This window comes from Ambystoma mexicanum, chromosome 9, assembly GCF_040938575.1.
Source record: "Ambystoma mexicanum isolate Mex_15411 chromosome 9, UKY_AmexF1_1, whole genome shotgun sequence".
NCBI lineage: Eukaryota > Metazoa > Chordata > Amphibia > Caudata > Ambystomatidae > Ambystoma > Ambystoma mexicanum.
This window is the reverse complement of record NC_090931.1, coordinates 835,257,208-835,272,729: the sequence shown is the minus strand read 5'-3', so window position 1 is coordinate 835,272,729 and position 15,522 is coordinate 835,257,208. Positions and strand designations below refer to the sequence as shown.

General features: G+C 39.9%; 1 protein-coding gene across 21 annotated transcripts in view; it reads right to left on the bottom strand.

Annotated features, from left to right (window-relative positions):
* UNC80 (unc-80 homolog, NALCN channel complex subunit) overlaps positions 1-15,522 on the bottom strand; it is a 3,486,058-nt gene that overhangs the window by 1,836,139 nt on the left and 1,634,397 nt on the right. For 17 of the 21 annotated variants that reach the window (XM_069615884.1, XM_069615886.1, XM_069615890.1 and 14 more), the window contains 3 exons: positions 11,327-11,492; positions 5,596-5,799; positions 4,254-4,354 (listed from right to left, as the gene is read on the bottom strand). In XM_069615884.1, the coding sequence (XP_069471985.1) occupies positions 4,254-4,354; positions 5,596-5,799; positions 11,327-11,492 (471 nt within the window). The remainder of the gene's footprint in view (positions 1-4,253; positions 4,355-5,595; positions 5,800-11,326; positions 11,493-15,522) is intronic. The other 4 variants (XM_069615898.1, XM_069615900.1, XM_069615902.1 and 1 more) reach the window with 1 other exon arrangement.

Sequence of the window (15,522 nt, the reverse complement as noted above, 5' to 3'; positions counted from 1 at the left end):
TTCCCTTAGTCTTTAGACTAGGCAGGGAATTCCTCCGCAGAGTAGGGCAAGCAAGGTATTTTTTCATTATATTTTTTCTAATGAAATGGCATATTTTGCAAAATCCACAAGCAGTTGTCCTACTCGCATCACTGACCCCTCACACGAGGGAACAAGTTTATTGGTCTTCGGAGCCTGAGGTGTACTTTGATGTCCAATCTGTATTGTTGGTTGTGGAATTAACTCCAGAAAAAAATGAACTGGAGAACTTCCAGCCCTTTAAAACGGGTCAGCAATACATTTGATCAATGGGGATGCAGAGGTTACTCAAACATCAATAAAAGAAACGACTCAGGAAGTTGGCAAAAAGATAACTCTTTTAATATCAGTTATCTAAAACAGGGAGTACAACGAACGTCATCGGTCGTATCATAGTAAGGTCTCTCAACGAACTTCACAAAAAGCACACCTTTATACTAAAATCTCGTCATGGGTGACATACAACCTGCGTATTACTAACGCCATCCCATGTGGCAAACTACAAAAACCTACTGAAGAGAGTGAAAGGGTCTAGGGGAACATCTAAGTATACAATACATACTCGTCTAATGGGCATGAGAAAGGTGATAGGTTTCTTAACATCAGATGGGGCAACTAAGCCCTTCCCACAAAACAGGTCACTATGAAAGTCACTAAATATATGACATCCCATTGGTTACAAAATTATAGGACCCTCAATCATGCAATCATCTATCATTGGCTGGCTTCTAACATCCGTCAGCATCCTTCAACCCACGCTAGCCGCACGCAGGCCAGACTGCCAGGTGCTGCTGAGTTAGTCTTAAAGATCTGCTTCCCACCAATTAGAACATTATACATCATCACCTCCGTGGTCGGTTGTCAATTAGAGCTTTTGAACTTGTCCTTGGGAGTGTTCTTTTGCTCTGGAAGATACAGGGGAGTAGAGGCGCGCTCTGCCCTCATGCGTAGGCGTGACCATCATGCTCGTGCAACTCCTTCTCCACACGTGACTGGAGACCACGGAATTGAGCTTTCAGGGTATTAAAAAGACTATTTTCCAATGAGCCACTGACATCTTCTTTGTTCTCTACAAGCTTCTGAAGAGGAGGTTCATTCCTTCCCAAAATTGTAACTAATTTCTGTTCTTCTCAGCCGAATACGACCTTGGCTTCTTGGCCCGTTCAACCTCGCCTTTCTGAAATTCCCCTGTAATACATTTGTTTTCTAACTGCGCCATGCATGGAAAAGATGGCCTTTCTCCTTTAGCTCAACAAGTTTATAGTTCATAATGGGACCATCCATTTTATACTCATTCCTATGCAGCCATACATTGGCGATTGCCGCAATCTATTTTACTATAAAGCTAGCCAGTGTTTGTCCACCTGTAAACTGGCTTAATATCTTCATCATTTCTTCAGCATAAGCCTCTTCATCTTGCGCCCAAGGTGTTGCTTGATACTTTCTTGATTCCTTATAGAATATCTGCATTCTCTCATCTCTGCATCTCTTCTATGTACGTCAGCTCGACTCTCGCATAACGTAACCAATCTGCTTCGTCGGTCAGGCGTCATGCTTCCTCTGGGATTTTGTTTAAACAGCCATCATACTGTCTTGAATGCAAGTATGGTTTTCTCAACGGGAACCTTGTCACCAGGATTTCCTTTCGCATCTGTCCTTTCAATTATTCTGCATAGGTCACATACTGTGGTTTCCAACATATAGGCATTCTGGGCAAAGTGGCTGAGGTGGGGGTACTTAGCTCCTCCTCTACAAAAACGTAATTAAATGTCTGTCAAAAAATATATATATTGATGCAAATAAGTATACAAGCATTCTTCCTAGATGCATTGAGGACTACCTCCCCATACTAGTCAACTCTTACTAGGCGGGCTTCATTGCAAATAGTAATACTTTTGATAATATTTGGAAGGTTTTTCAAGTAACTGATAAGGCACACCGATTTAAAATGAAAGCAATTCTTTGAGCTCTTGATGCAGATAAGGCTTTCAAATGTGTTGATGTGGGTTATCTAAAGATGGTGTTAGAAAGGTTTATTTTGAAAATGATCTCAATGGTATAAGCTAATTGAAAGACTCTTAGGCCTATTGCTAAGGTCAATGGAGGTCTTTCTGGGTTTATTATGCAGAAACAGGGATGCCCTCTTCCCCTCTCCTATTTGTGTTGACGATGGGACTGTTAGCAGCATCCATAAGGCAGAATGCAGAGAATGGGGAATACAATGGATGATACTCATAAGCTGTAACTCACTTCCCTAAGGTACGGATTTAAGGCTAATATGAGCAAATGTGAAATCCTGAACCTTACTCCTTTATGAAGAGGCATGTTCAAGTGGGCCACGAAACATATCAAGTATCTTAGTGTTTACGTGACTTGTGAAATATCAAAATTGTACCCTGCAAACTGCGATACACTGAGCTATCGATAGGTGGAAAAAGCTATACCCTACTTGGGTGGGGCTACACTCTTCTTTTCGTACACTTGGACCACTGTACATAAGACGTTTCCAAATAAAAGAGCAATGTGCTGTAGAGGATGTGGGGATCGGGGATCCCTTATACACCTTTGGTGGTCTTGCCTGGCCCTGAGAGAACTTTGGCTAGCAACACGATCAGCTATACGATTTATAGTGGAATATGATGTACCTGACAACTCTGGCGTTATTTTATGTGGCATACAAGGGGGTCGTGCTGAGGATCCGGATCGTCCAGATCTCTATTTCAGTTTAAAGTTATTATTAATGGTAGCATGGTGTACTTCAAGATTATGGAGAAAGGTGAATTCTCCCATGAAAGTCATGTGGCTGTCCAGAGTCTGGGTCGTGGTTGTAATATAACGTCTAGCATACATTCTTCAGGGCGAAGGTCACCATTCCTCACAGAAGCAAAGAAGAGATAGTCACAACCTTATGTGCTCTACTAGAATACAAACCTTTGTGATGGTTTAAACTATAGAGTTGTACGTAGTAATGGGGTACGTCATGCAGTGTGGGGCCATGGATGGGTTTTGTTAACTTCACTGTATTTTATTGAGCTGTTTTTGTTTAGCAACAAAGAAAGTTAGGAAACAAGTCAAGAAAACTGCATTTTGTTTACAGACCACAGTCATTTTGATCTTCACTAATCAACAAAGGGACCAGTGAGTGAATTAAATCAATGAGAGGTAGGAGGGAAGGGAAATGTGGGCTATTAATAGACACTCCCATTACGTGAAACAGCGCATTGCTTAATGGCAGGGAGGCCTACATGCATGTTGGAGGCAAGCAAGAAGAATATTCAGACAATACATATTGTCAGGATTTAAAAGAAATAAGACTTGTAAGATCTTACGTTTCTGATGGATACATGATTGAAGAGGAAATCACACCAAGCAATGCACTACACCTATTACACCTATTACTCTTAAAAAGGTACAATGTTCTAGTTGCCATTTTTGAACATGACATATTTTCTTCTAAAGGATGACCAGCAAATGCAAGGAAGACAACTGCAAATACAAGTTTGAATGCTATTGAGAGGAAAAATATTTGTTTTTAAAGCTTCTGAATTGAAATGCCCCACTCAACAATGGGATGGCTGTATGGCAGTAAGTGCACACAAAATAAAAGGTGAGACACGCAAAGATACAAGAGGTGGGAGTGCAATGTAAAACCAAAAAGGTCTTTGGCTTCATTAGTTTATAGTTTGGGCACAGTTTTGCTACCATCCACATGAGGCAAATTGGCTCACATGTTGCAAATATACAAAAGTAGGTTAACACAGCCTCATTACATGGTAGGCGGTAAGGGTTTACCGGTACCGGTAAGGGCACCGGTACCGGTAAACCCTTACCGCCTTACTACGAGTTCCCTTTGCGGGACCCGACCTTAATGGCTGGTTTTAGCAGCCGTTAAAGTAGGGTGCCGCAAAGGGACCTTGGTGCTAATTACGGTAATTTGCGGTACCGTAATTTGCGCCTTCCCCATTCTGATTATGCCCTATGGGGGCAAAAATGGGAATGGGGAAGTGCCTTGGTGAATGGGGAATTACCGCCCCCGCTCACCTTGGAGTAGGGCGGTAATTCCGCCATCCACCAAGGCGGACATGGTAAAATACTGGCGGCAACCATGGCGCTAATAGTGCCATGGTTACCGCCTACCGTGTAATGAGGCTGTGTTCCAAACACTGTTTGTAGGCACTATTTTAGTCTAACAATCATAAACATGCACTAAACCTGGATACGGATGGATTACTCACATGTAACCATGACATGTTCCGATGGTAGCTTTCCTCTGTGCCTGTGTTGCTAAGTCCCTCTGGCTCAATGCTCGGTTCGCTGGTGCTCCAAGGGCTCCCTTCTTCTCAAGGAGAAACATCAAAGAAGCAATCAGTTTTGTCATACTCTGTTAGATGCAAACAAGATGAGTGCAGTTCGCCCAAACTTGCCCCGATGGCAAAAGTTACAAAAATCTACCACATTTGACAAATGCTATCTTTCCTCACACCCTTACTTCTCCCTTTCCTGTCCGCCCAGAAGAGACATTTGAACATGGCACCCAAACCAACTTATTAGCAAGATGTTAAATTGTCTGAAAGCAGTGCACCATTTGTTGGAGAACGGGAGATGGGAAGAGGGCAAAAGAAAACAAAAGCAACATGAAAGACACTCCATGAAGCGCACAGATGACACAAACTATTGGATTCATGACTGACCTGCATTGACAGGGCTCTCTGGTAAGTAACCCTCCCTTAACATCACATCACAGTCTACTGCTGTTGCTACCCATTGGCATGTGTAGTAGCACCAGTGAAAGGAAGCTGACAAGGATGTGGGAAAAGGGGAAAAAAGATCCCAATTTTAAGAATTACAATTCTGATTAATCAATTCTTCGAGGTGATACATACTGGAGTGGAAATCAAACTCATTGTATTCTTGAGTTTCACAATATGGAATGTATTTGATGTAAATTCTTTTAATAAAAAAGCAGCAGACATTTTCAATTTTAAAAAGTTGAATTGAAAAATAGCAACTATTGTTTCGCACATTTACTTGATGGTGGGGACTAGGAAGGTAGTTTACAATTCAAAAGGGGGTGATGAGGATTTAAGAAAATCTAAAGGTTATGCGGTTTAGTGCAGAGGCATTTTACACCCTATGCACCTTAAGTTTGTTCTTGTTGAGGCAGTAATAGTTTACTTCGGAGGAGATGGATTATTTACTTCTCTTTTGTAAGGAATGAGATTCCCCCTATATCTAGTTACAAGAATTAGCGAAACAACTAAACTCCTTAATATCCCAAAAAGAACCCATGTCTAATTAGTGAGAAGTTAATATTAGAAGTCATAAGACTTAAGCATTGAATGAGTTTAGGGTTGAACACATTGATGTTGACACCATAGGTGTGGAATGAATACACTGGTGGCAGGTGACCCACTGAATGAAAAAAGTGTTGAATGCGCCAATGTTGGAGCAAGAAAACAAAAAGAAAGACAACTTTTGTGAGGATAGCCTTTTAGTTCTTTATGCTTCTGGTGAAGAGTTGCTGTGCTTAAATCAAAATATTTGTAAACCTGTCTGAATCACCCTCATCTGCTTTACCTATGTCTGTGACAGTGTCCCTGCTCTGGCACAGCTGCAGATCCTCATTCTCGGACCCTGAGTCCTGCCGTGTCAGCTTGGTGCTCTTTAGGCTGCCGGCCCGGCGAAAGCTGGACAGGGAACCCCCTTTCTTCACCCGGAAACTGCGGGTTCCTTTTATCTGGAGCAGTCGGGAGCCTCCTATCCTGATCTTCCTGCTGGGAACTGTATTAAAAAAACAAAAGAGGACTTTTTTCCCCTCTTCATTCATCCCCGTTTTTTTATTTTAATTCTCATACTGCCCCCACCCATCCACCCATCATCAACATCATTGTCAGCATGTGGTGTGCATTCTTAACTTCTACAAAGAGAAGGATGCAGCTGGCTCCCCATGCCCATAGCCATGGCCAATGCAGTTCTGTTAAATCAGACAGGAACAGATGCTACACAGTAATGCAGTCAACACCTTTTACCTTGAAGATGGGATTACAGCAGCTGGATCAGATGGATGGCCCATGATCTAGGAGGCAGACAGTCTATTCCTGATGGTCCATCAAGCACATATGTGGCATTCATATTCACCCTTGTCATGAGTCAACTGGTATAAAGTAAGCTGTCATTTAAGAAATGTTTGCATGATTGTTTGCATTGAGGAAGAAGTCTACCTGACAGCCAAACCCTCCAAAAATACACAAGAAAACAATTGTGTGCTCTGTAAGTACACTAGCAAAAAGTACTGGTACTCCTCCACAGAGGTTCTGTAGACAGGCCCTTCATAATCTCACTTTCTTTGATTTTGGATTCATTTGACCAATATATTTTCGCTTTTTGGGAGGCATCTAGAAAGAGAAAAGCATAGAAATGACACAAAATTTAAATGTATCCGGTGTGTTGCGGTGCAAATATCTCAGAAATGGTGCGTCCTAGGGCCTTGAAACGTGGTTTTAAAGGACCCATCAGGAACTTAGAGGTTTGTTCCACGCGTTGAGACGCTTAAAATTAGCTAAATCCGGTCCACATTTGATGCAGATTGGTGGAAGGGTGTGGAATTGCATGAGGAACAAACACACAGATTTTCTGCTTTATTGTATAATTCCATCCGTTTAGAGGGACATGGTTAAGGAATGGAAGTATTTATGCTTTTTTCTATAGCAGTTCCTCTCTCCAGTATAGTACAGCAATCTGGAGAAAAGAGGAAAGTGGACTGTCCATTAGTATCCATGAGTAACATTTTCTTTAAAACTATCACTTGCACTGATTACCGCTGCATGAAGGTTTTTTGGTATTAAATGGAAGTCTCAGAAAAAGATGTGTGTTTTGAAAGATTATACCTAACATCATATAAGGTCTCTTGCACAGCTCATTGAGGATGCCTTGGCTGTTATTTCATGAAAGTTTTGCAGTTGTTTTTCCATTATGTATTATGGCTTTAATAAAAAATACTACTACTGATTTGTTTTGTCATTAAAAAAGAGGAATGACAACAAAGCAAATGTCACAATAGATAGACTAGAATAATTATGCCCATATTGAAACATTAAATCCAGCGACCATCATGGAATTTGTGAAATTAAAAATTAACAAAAAAGCGAGGTACTCTGTGAATCACTGTCAAATTAAAACACATGGCTTGAAATTAGAGGGTATTATTAGGGTATTCATTGAGCGCAGACCTCACTTGGTGAATCAACAGAGTGCTTTACAATTCATAAAGGTAAGGATACAGTGAGCGAAGCAGCAATACTGCAGAGGGAGAGTGAAAATAATGGGGGAGTGGGAGGGCTGGAAATTTGGCAGCAATTAATCTACAAGCAACCAGGGCTGAAAAAGGAGGGGGTGGGTCAGATCACCCAGTCTCAGGTTAGGTAGGGAGCAGAAGTTGTATAACCTAGGTGTTAGGGAACATCATTTCCTTGAATAGGAGAGCCTTCAGCTATTCCCTGACATGTACAAGCAAGGGGCCAAGTCTGGTGTTGAAAGGGAGGAGGTTCCAGAGTCTGGGGGTGTTGACAGTGAGGCCTCTCTTCTGGTTCTTTCCTTCCTGTACCGTCGGAGTTCAAGTCTGCACATATCCTTACTTCTGGAGGATCATATGCCTCCAGAGAAGCAGAGTTTGTCAGTGAGTTAGCTTGTGGATATTGCTGCAAGGCTCTTTGACCACGCTGCTATACAGATTTACTCCGTACACATATCAATTCAGACACTCACAGGATGAAGAATTCACGCATAATCATTTGTCCGTGCAGAATTGGGCCCCCACCTTGACTTGCCTTAAATTGACACACGATACCCGAGTTAGATGGGCAAGACTCTACCTCGTGACACTACAAAGAATGAGTGCCATTGCCCGTACTTGTTTGCCAGCCAGGCAGACTCTACAAAGGGAACTGGGACTCCATATTCCAGCCAGACCTTATGCATAAGCCAATTTAAGCTGTGCCCACTGGAACATTGACTGCTTCCTTGCTCAAGACCACAAACAAAGTTCTTTACAATGCCACCCACCCAACTCCCCCGATGAAGTAGCACACAAAGGGATCCTCCAAGCAATTACAAAGGTCCTGAAGAAGGCAACAGACAAATCACAGACAGTTGCCGAAACCTCATACCAGAAAAAAGATAGGCCATGAGCCATAGTCAAATGTGTCAAAAGGGCACCTATGTGGCCCCTTGAAAATTTATTTTGGACGTAGACCTGCATAAGGATTAATTTCTTGGCTAGTTTAAAATAAGTATAAAAATCACCACATTTGTAAACAACATAGTGGTTTTTCAAGAATTGAAAAAAAAATCTTTATTATATGTTATGTGTTGAATTGTTGCACTTATTTCAATCTGTATGTAACACACCTTAGTAGCCTAAGTCATTGTTTTTGTTTTATATTTCTTTACAGATCGTCCTTTGGTAATTCCCACTTGAACTGTTGCTAATTATCTGTTCACCAAAGGTTATCATTATATTTTGCTACACACTGGCTCAATAAATAGATATATATGTTTCTACAATATGTATTGGTGAATACAAACTCACACAAACACCCCAAAAACAGGTCTTTTAAGTCTACAGGTTCTTTTACATGTACACAAACATTTGAAATTATGCTTTTAGATTATGCAAGAAAATGTTTGGAACTCACCCATGTATTCTGGGGACTTTAGGGTGACAGCCTAATAACTTTTATACCTAAACGTCTCAGGTAAAGTTCTGGTAGTTTTTCTATTATTTAAAAATGAACTATTACACATATTCTTGTTAGAATACAGTAACTAGAAGCAAGATGATGTTACGCAGCGCTCACCTGATTTTACAGTAAGATGCATATTTGTTTAAATGAAATGGGAAACATTTCAAGCTTCCTTATTAATTGAAGGACATTTATTTACCTTGACCATTCAACTCAATCAAATTGCACTAAAAATATGCAAGCAAAGTTATAAATGACTGAGTACAAACTCACTCCTCTCTTACCACTGTAGTCTTGCCTCTATTTGTCCACCAATGTCTATTTTTAATGGTTCTGGGTGTTTTGATATGTTTTATAGTATGTGCTGTAATTATGGTTTTTGCAAATTCTTTGTTTTTCTTAGAATACAGGTCTCTTTTGTTTAAGGTTCCTGCTTTCTTCCCACATTAAATTACTTCAGAGCCATATGCAATAAGAGCCAGCAGCATTCCAAGGGACAGATGGGTAACATAACGAATCAGTGTCTTTAATGAAACAGAGAAGGCAAAGCTCTAGTACACATCTCTTTAAAACAAAATCTCAATGTGTTTTGTTTGAAGACAAGAGGGGGTGCAGTTTTGTAAAATAATAGGACCATTCGTTGAGAATTTCAAATAGCATGACCTAGTTAACCAAGAGAATCAAGAGCACTCAAATTTAAGGAACCTTTAACTTTAGGATAAACATAACACTTATAAGGCCAGTCGAAATTCTGGTGGGAAAATCTGGGCACGTAGAGCAGTTTGTTGTCATGACTTATTGTATGCCCCAGTCACAGAATCATCAAAGTGTAATTCTGAAGCCCCATTTCTAAACCGTTAGGTTCTGTATTCAAAACATTTGAAATAGTGAATGACTATCATTCAAGAACAAATTCAGTTTTACTGTCCATCATCAAAATGTACATATTTTGAGCTCTCTGTCATTGCAAACACTGACACATTGTGTTCCCTGACAATGGTTGAAATACCCTTCATATATTTTGATGGAGTGACATTTCCTTCATGAATGCACTTTTTTTCCTTATGGATGTTTCTCACATGGCTCTAAAAAAAACTAGATGCCTCCAAATATCAACAAGTAAAAGAGACTGTGCAAGCCAGACCAACTGGTTTGCAAGCTTCAAATTTACTAGCCAGCAGTTTCCCTCACCAACTACCTCGAAGGAAAGATTTCTAGGTTACAATGTTTTAATGTAATTCAAAGTACTTGAATTATACAAATAAATAACTTCAATGAACAATTTGTTATCTCTCATTTTCTGTGTTTTTCAAGAGAGTTTGGTGATGTCAGTAAACTTTCTCCGTAAAAAATATATATCATGTAGACAGCGGATGTTCAGGTTTTGGCTTTGCCTATGAGTGGCTTCAGTCTCTGCACCCACTCATGTATGATGGAATTACACTAGGTTCCTGGTCCACCATTACATGCAGATATCTATTAGTAGATGGACAAATGTGTACAGGTTAAGCTTCATCTGATTTAAAACTGTCCAAACCTGGCAACTGGACTAAAGCAGACAGTACTTGTGACTTAAAGGACATCAACATCAATTGACAGAAGCTGACAATGGACTCTCACGCACTCTGACCTCCACTGTTCTAATATGTCTACCAATTAGCTACTAAAAAGCCCATTTTGAAATAAAATGTTCATATATATTGACTAGTGGCCAGTAAATATGTGTTGTGTACGTCAAAGGGCTACCATTATATAATACACATATTTAAGGATGTATAAAGCACACTAGAATATTTGATTATATATACACACATACATGTATACACAAACACACACACACAAACTGTATTCCAGAAACACATACACACACCGTAAATCCATAATTAGCCTGGCATCTGCACCTGGCAGTCATTTTGCATAGCTAATGCCTGGAGGCCAGAGGTGATCTGTAGGTTAATAGGGCCTTTCAGAAAAGCCTTGCATGGTCAAAGAGGTCATCAATTACACAGTCCATGAATTAGTGAGCTGTCAAGGAAACGTTGCTAAGCTTGTCCGCTTATCAGTTTAAAGCTATGCAAAGATGAGACTCTTACATACCATATGCAAGGTTTTCCTCAGGAAACCTATTAACATATTATAAAGAACCTACAAATAGGTCATTTGTAAGTCACTTTATAATCTCAGCTGAAAAAAGGCAAACAGTACAAAAACAAAATAACAATGGAAATCAAAAGCACAATGGAAGCCTACAGTGCCATCCCACGCTAGCTGTACATTTATTTAAACTGGAAATGGGATATCCAATCCATCTGACAACCGTAATAGATAAACATTTCAATTTGGCTAGTTCACAGAACTGATCTGTCACAGCATATATGTCATTGATTCTTGTTTGGGACATTGTTTATGATCAATTCACTTCTTAAAGATCACATTCAAAGGTTTTTTTGAAGTTTTATCTGTCAAAAAATATAATCTGTAACTAAGTAGGAGGCCCAAACTGCTATATGAATCGCTCTGTAGTCCCAATCGTTTCTCTATTTGTGTTATGCAAAGCAGTACACTACCTTTCTTTTCTTCACATCCCGTATCTGATTTTAGAGTGTGACTGCTGCTATGGAGAGAGTCCTTTGGATCTTCATTTTCATCCAGAATCCCAGCAAAGCTAATTTTCCTCTCATACTTATGGCGGTCGAGCTCAGGGTCCAGGCGTAGTCTGCAGCTCTCCATATCCTGCAGTGGCACGCAAACAGAAAATATATAGGGAGTCATAAAAAAGGAAGAACAATTTACTTACCTGCAACAGTGTTCGCCCTTCCTTAACCCTTATTAGATTCTGGAACATGAATATCATTTGTAATGAGTGAGATTTAAAATACTTGTTTTGCCTTGAATGAGCCAAATGCAAGGGATCTCGTCTCGGGATATCATGATAGCTAAGAAAAAACTCTGCCCAGTGGACAATTTCACGTGTGACCAAACACACAGAGAGCATTAATTTTGACAGATATGTAATTTACTGCTTTTCACATTGTATTGTTACTGACCCTAAATCGGTAGCATGATGCATTGTTCCTTCCTAGGATCGTAAAAAATTACTAAATTGCCCTCTTTTCCAATTTGCTTTTAATAATGTTTTATGGCATGTGACATAGTCAGGCATAAACAACAGCAAGTGCATTATTTTCAATTCAATTTCATCTTAACAAAGAAGTGATCTTAAACATAGTATAGTTGTTTGAACATTTTCAAAAATACATGTAAACAACGTAAGACTACTGAGGTAGCACTCATTCTCGCTTTACTTCTCTAGACCACAAACTGTCCAGTGCTCCTGAATTAATTATTGTCACCCAACTTTATTTTATCCCACGTCATATTTCATGACAAACACAACACATTAGGGTGACATATGCATGACTACACAACACACAAGATACGAAAACAATGTCCCATATGTTTTTTCTCACAAGTAGATCTTCAAAAATTCCACCAACTACCCTTAGATCGCAGCTCTTTATTACAGGTGAGTCAGTGGAGGGGATAATCAACCACTTTTTCCCTTTTTTTTCTTCACTCTCAATCATCCAATCTCTCTTGCTCATATCCGCCCATGGTACTCAGTGAACAGAAAGGAAGAACTTTTCGGTGGTTTTGGAAATAAATAAGGGCTCTCAGTGTGCTTATCCAGAATGGCCCATCATTCACCCATGAAAGTTCCCACCTGGTCATGAGACAAAAATGTGAGCTTCTCCATCAAAAATACCTCCCAAACCTTGATAAACCATTCTGATGTGCCTTACATCTTTGTGCAACCGCTAGTCTCCCTGCTCTAAGCAATACTTCCTACATTCTAGGAAATCTATAGTGCCCATATTCTTTTCAGAAAACACCAAATAGCATAGTCATGGGGGTTTTCTACAGCTTTTGTCCCATAATTTCCTTAAACCAGCTCAGGAGCTCAGGATTTCTATAAACCAGTCCAGTAAATATGGGCACTGGGGCATCCCCACCACATATGGAAGTAGGTTCCTGGATACCGTCTTGGATATTTAGGTTAGCTTTTCGGGAACATTCTCAATATTTTTGACCAGGTCATAATGTCATCACTGAAATATTTTAAAATTGAGTGTAATTGCATCAATTGATACATTTCCTTAGTAAGTTATAGTGTAGTACCTTTTTCGAAGCTTCTCAGGGACTGTATGTACCAAGTCGTTTTCTCATTGTCTTTTGAATTCTGGACCTCCTAAGGGTCCACTAAGTAACAATGCTTTATATGGCTTTGATCAATTTTGGGTGCTAATCCATATATTCTCAACCTGTTTGTGTTCACATCCTACTTTGCCTTCTATTCAGCCTTCAAGATTATCTCTTTTATACTTAGGTACTGAAAAACATGTTCACATTCGCTAAATTTTCCATCTAAAAAGAGTTGTCCTATCCTTTCTATATCTGTGTCAGACCATACCTGAGAGACCGCCTCCCCTATTTTACCCAAATCTATCGGTTCCCACCAAAGAGAGTTCACTGGTGAGGGCCCTGAGGATAGGTGTTTATTCTTCGCTTCATCCTTTCATAACTCACAAATAATTCCCAACAATGGATGAGTTCTTGACTTATTCAGCACATATCTCAGAGGGGTCCACAAAGAATTGCTTACATTTTTGGGTGTGTCATACAATCTTCTAGGTATGTAGAATAAGTTCTAAAAGCATCACATATCCGAAGAACACTCTGAGCTGGGCAGTCCAAAACATCCCTCCTCCTTTGGTAAGGTGTATATGGCTCTACTTATTTTAGCATTCCTCCGGCCCCATACAGATTTGGTAAGTTTGTAATGAATTACCTTAAATAAACTATCTGGACCCTTCATTGGCAACATTGTGAAGAGGAACAATAACCTTGGTAGCAGGTTCATCTTCACTGCAGTCATACGACCTAAACATGTCACCACTAATTTACTGCATCTATAGAGGTCAACTCCTTAGTGTTCTAAGCAGGGGTTCACAGTTAAGTTTGTATAAAGTTGAAGGGTCTCTCAGAATCAATATTCCTAGATATCATATATTCTCCTTCTCTATTTGCATTCTCCTGTGCTCCTTGTGAAATCCTTTTGCCGCTCTTTAAGCTTAAATCAATCAATATTTTGCCCCTCTTTACAGGTTATCGGGTAAATGCATTACTTAGAGAGATTAATTGCTAAACCCGCCAACTTACCATACTCCCGCAATTCCTCCCTCAAATATCTGAGCAAGCTTTCTGGGTGTGTTTTAATAATGACATTTAAAACTCCCTCCCCTCATTCATTAGACCGTCGATATTCACATTTTTGCATATTGCCACTGCCAAGGGTTTTATCAATAAAGCAAACAGTAGCGGAGAAAGAGGGCAACCCTACCTTGTCTGCTTTGCAACTGGAATTAATTTGATAGTACACAGTTGATGCATACTTTAGCTTTCGGCTCATTGTACATTGCTCCGACCCAAAACGTGAAGTTGTCTCTTATTCCTATCCTTTGTAGAACAACTCAGCTCTTAAAAATAGTCATTACACCTGGTCAAATGCCTTCTCCACATCCATTGATACCAGCTATGTGTCTCTCTTATCCTCCTTCGCCAGGTAAATGAGATCCAGTGTTTTCTAATGTTATCTGCACCTTGGATCCCCAGATAAACCCTATCTGATCTCAGTGGATCAGAGAATGAAGGATCCCTTCCAAACTGTTTCACAATAGTTTTGCAAGGATTTTCAGATCAACGTTTAAGAGGGATATAGGTTGGTACGTTGACAGACCTTTGCCCTCTTTAGGTATTTCAGATATTACAACAATTAACATTGTTCTTGGCACAGCATGTATTTCTAGCACCCCATTAAACAACTTTGCAAGTACCTGGGCCAGATACGTTTGGAAGAGGCTACTAAAATGTATTGTGTACCCATCGTCACATGGGGCCTTCCCACTTGGCATGCCCTTAATTGCACAAGTTATTTCTTCTGGGGTGATAGCGTCTTTCAGTTTCGAGGCTTCCTCAGTTACTAATCTTGGAAGATTAAATTGCTTGTTCCTTCAAGCCCTACTATACTCCTAATCGCCCTCAAGCATCTCTGAGTCCTCAACCTATAAACTAGCAAATGTCCCCCTTTTACTTTTTTGCCTGAGAAATCTCAGCTTTCTTTCTATCTCCTGAGGTAGGGGGTCATTTAATTCCACTCGACATTTTTTATTCTTTTGTTAGTGCTTGTCGATGAGCCGAGTTACCTTTTTATCAGGTTTGTAATTTCTCGATTTGTCTCTCTCAGATTGCTTTACCATTCACACTTTCTTACTAGTTGCCGCTAGTGAAATCAACTTCACACATATCTTCATATTTGATGACATATCACACAATATCTACTTCCCCATTATCATTACACTCCAGATATTCCTGTATTTTATTTCCTATGGACTCAATTATTGCTTTCTCCTTTAGCAGGTAATCATTACATATCCACTAACCATTTTAGTTTTGGCTAGGACACAACCACAAAATCATGCATACTAGATTGTGATCCGTCCAAGGTATGAGATATTTGTTAGTTTCCATTAACCAGGGGATAAGCAGTTTATCCACCACAAGAATATGGTCTATTCAAGCAAAGTAGTTATGTACCTGTTAGTGGTGGGTGCACCCTAACTCATCACCTCGACATACCATCCACGAATCAGACAAACCCTGCAATTTGTTAATTCTGCTTCTCTTACCTGAAAGCTCTTTAACT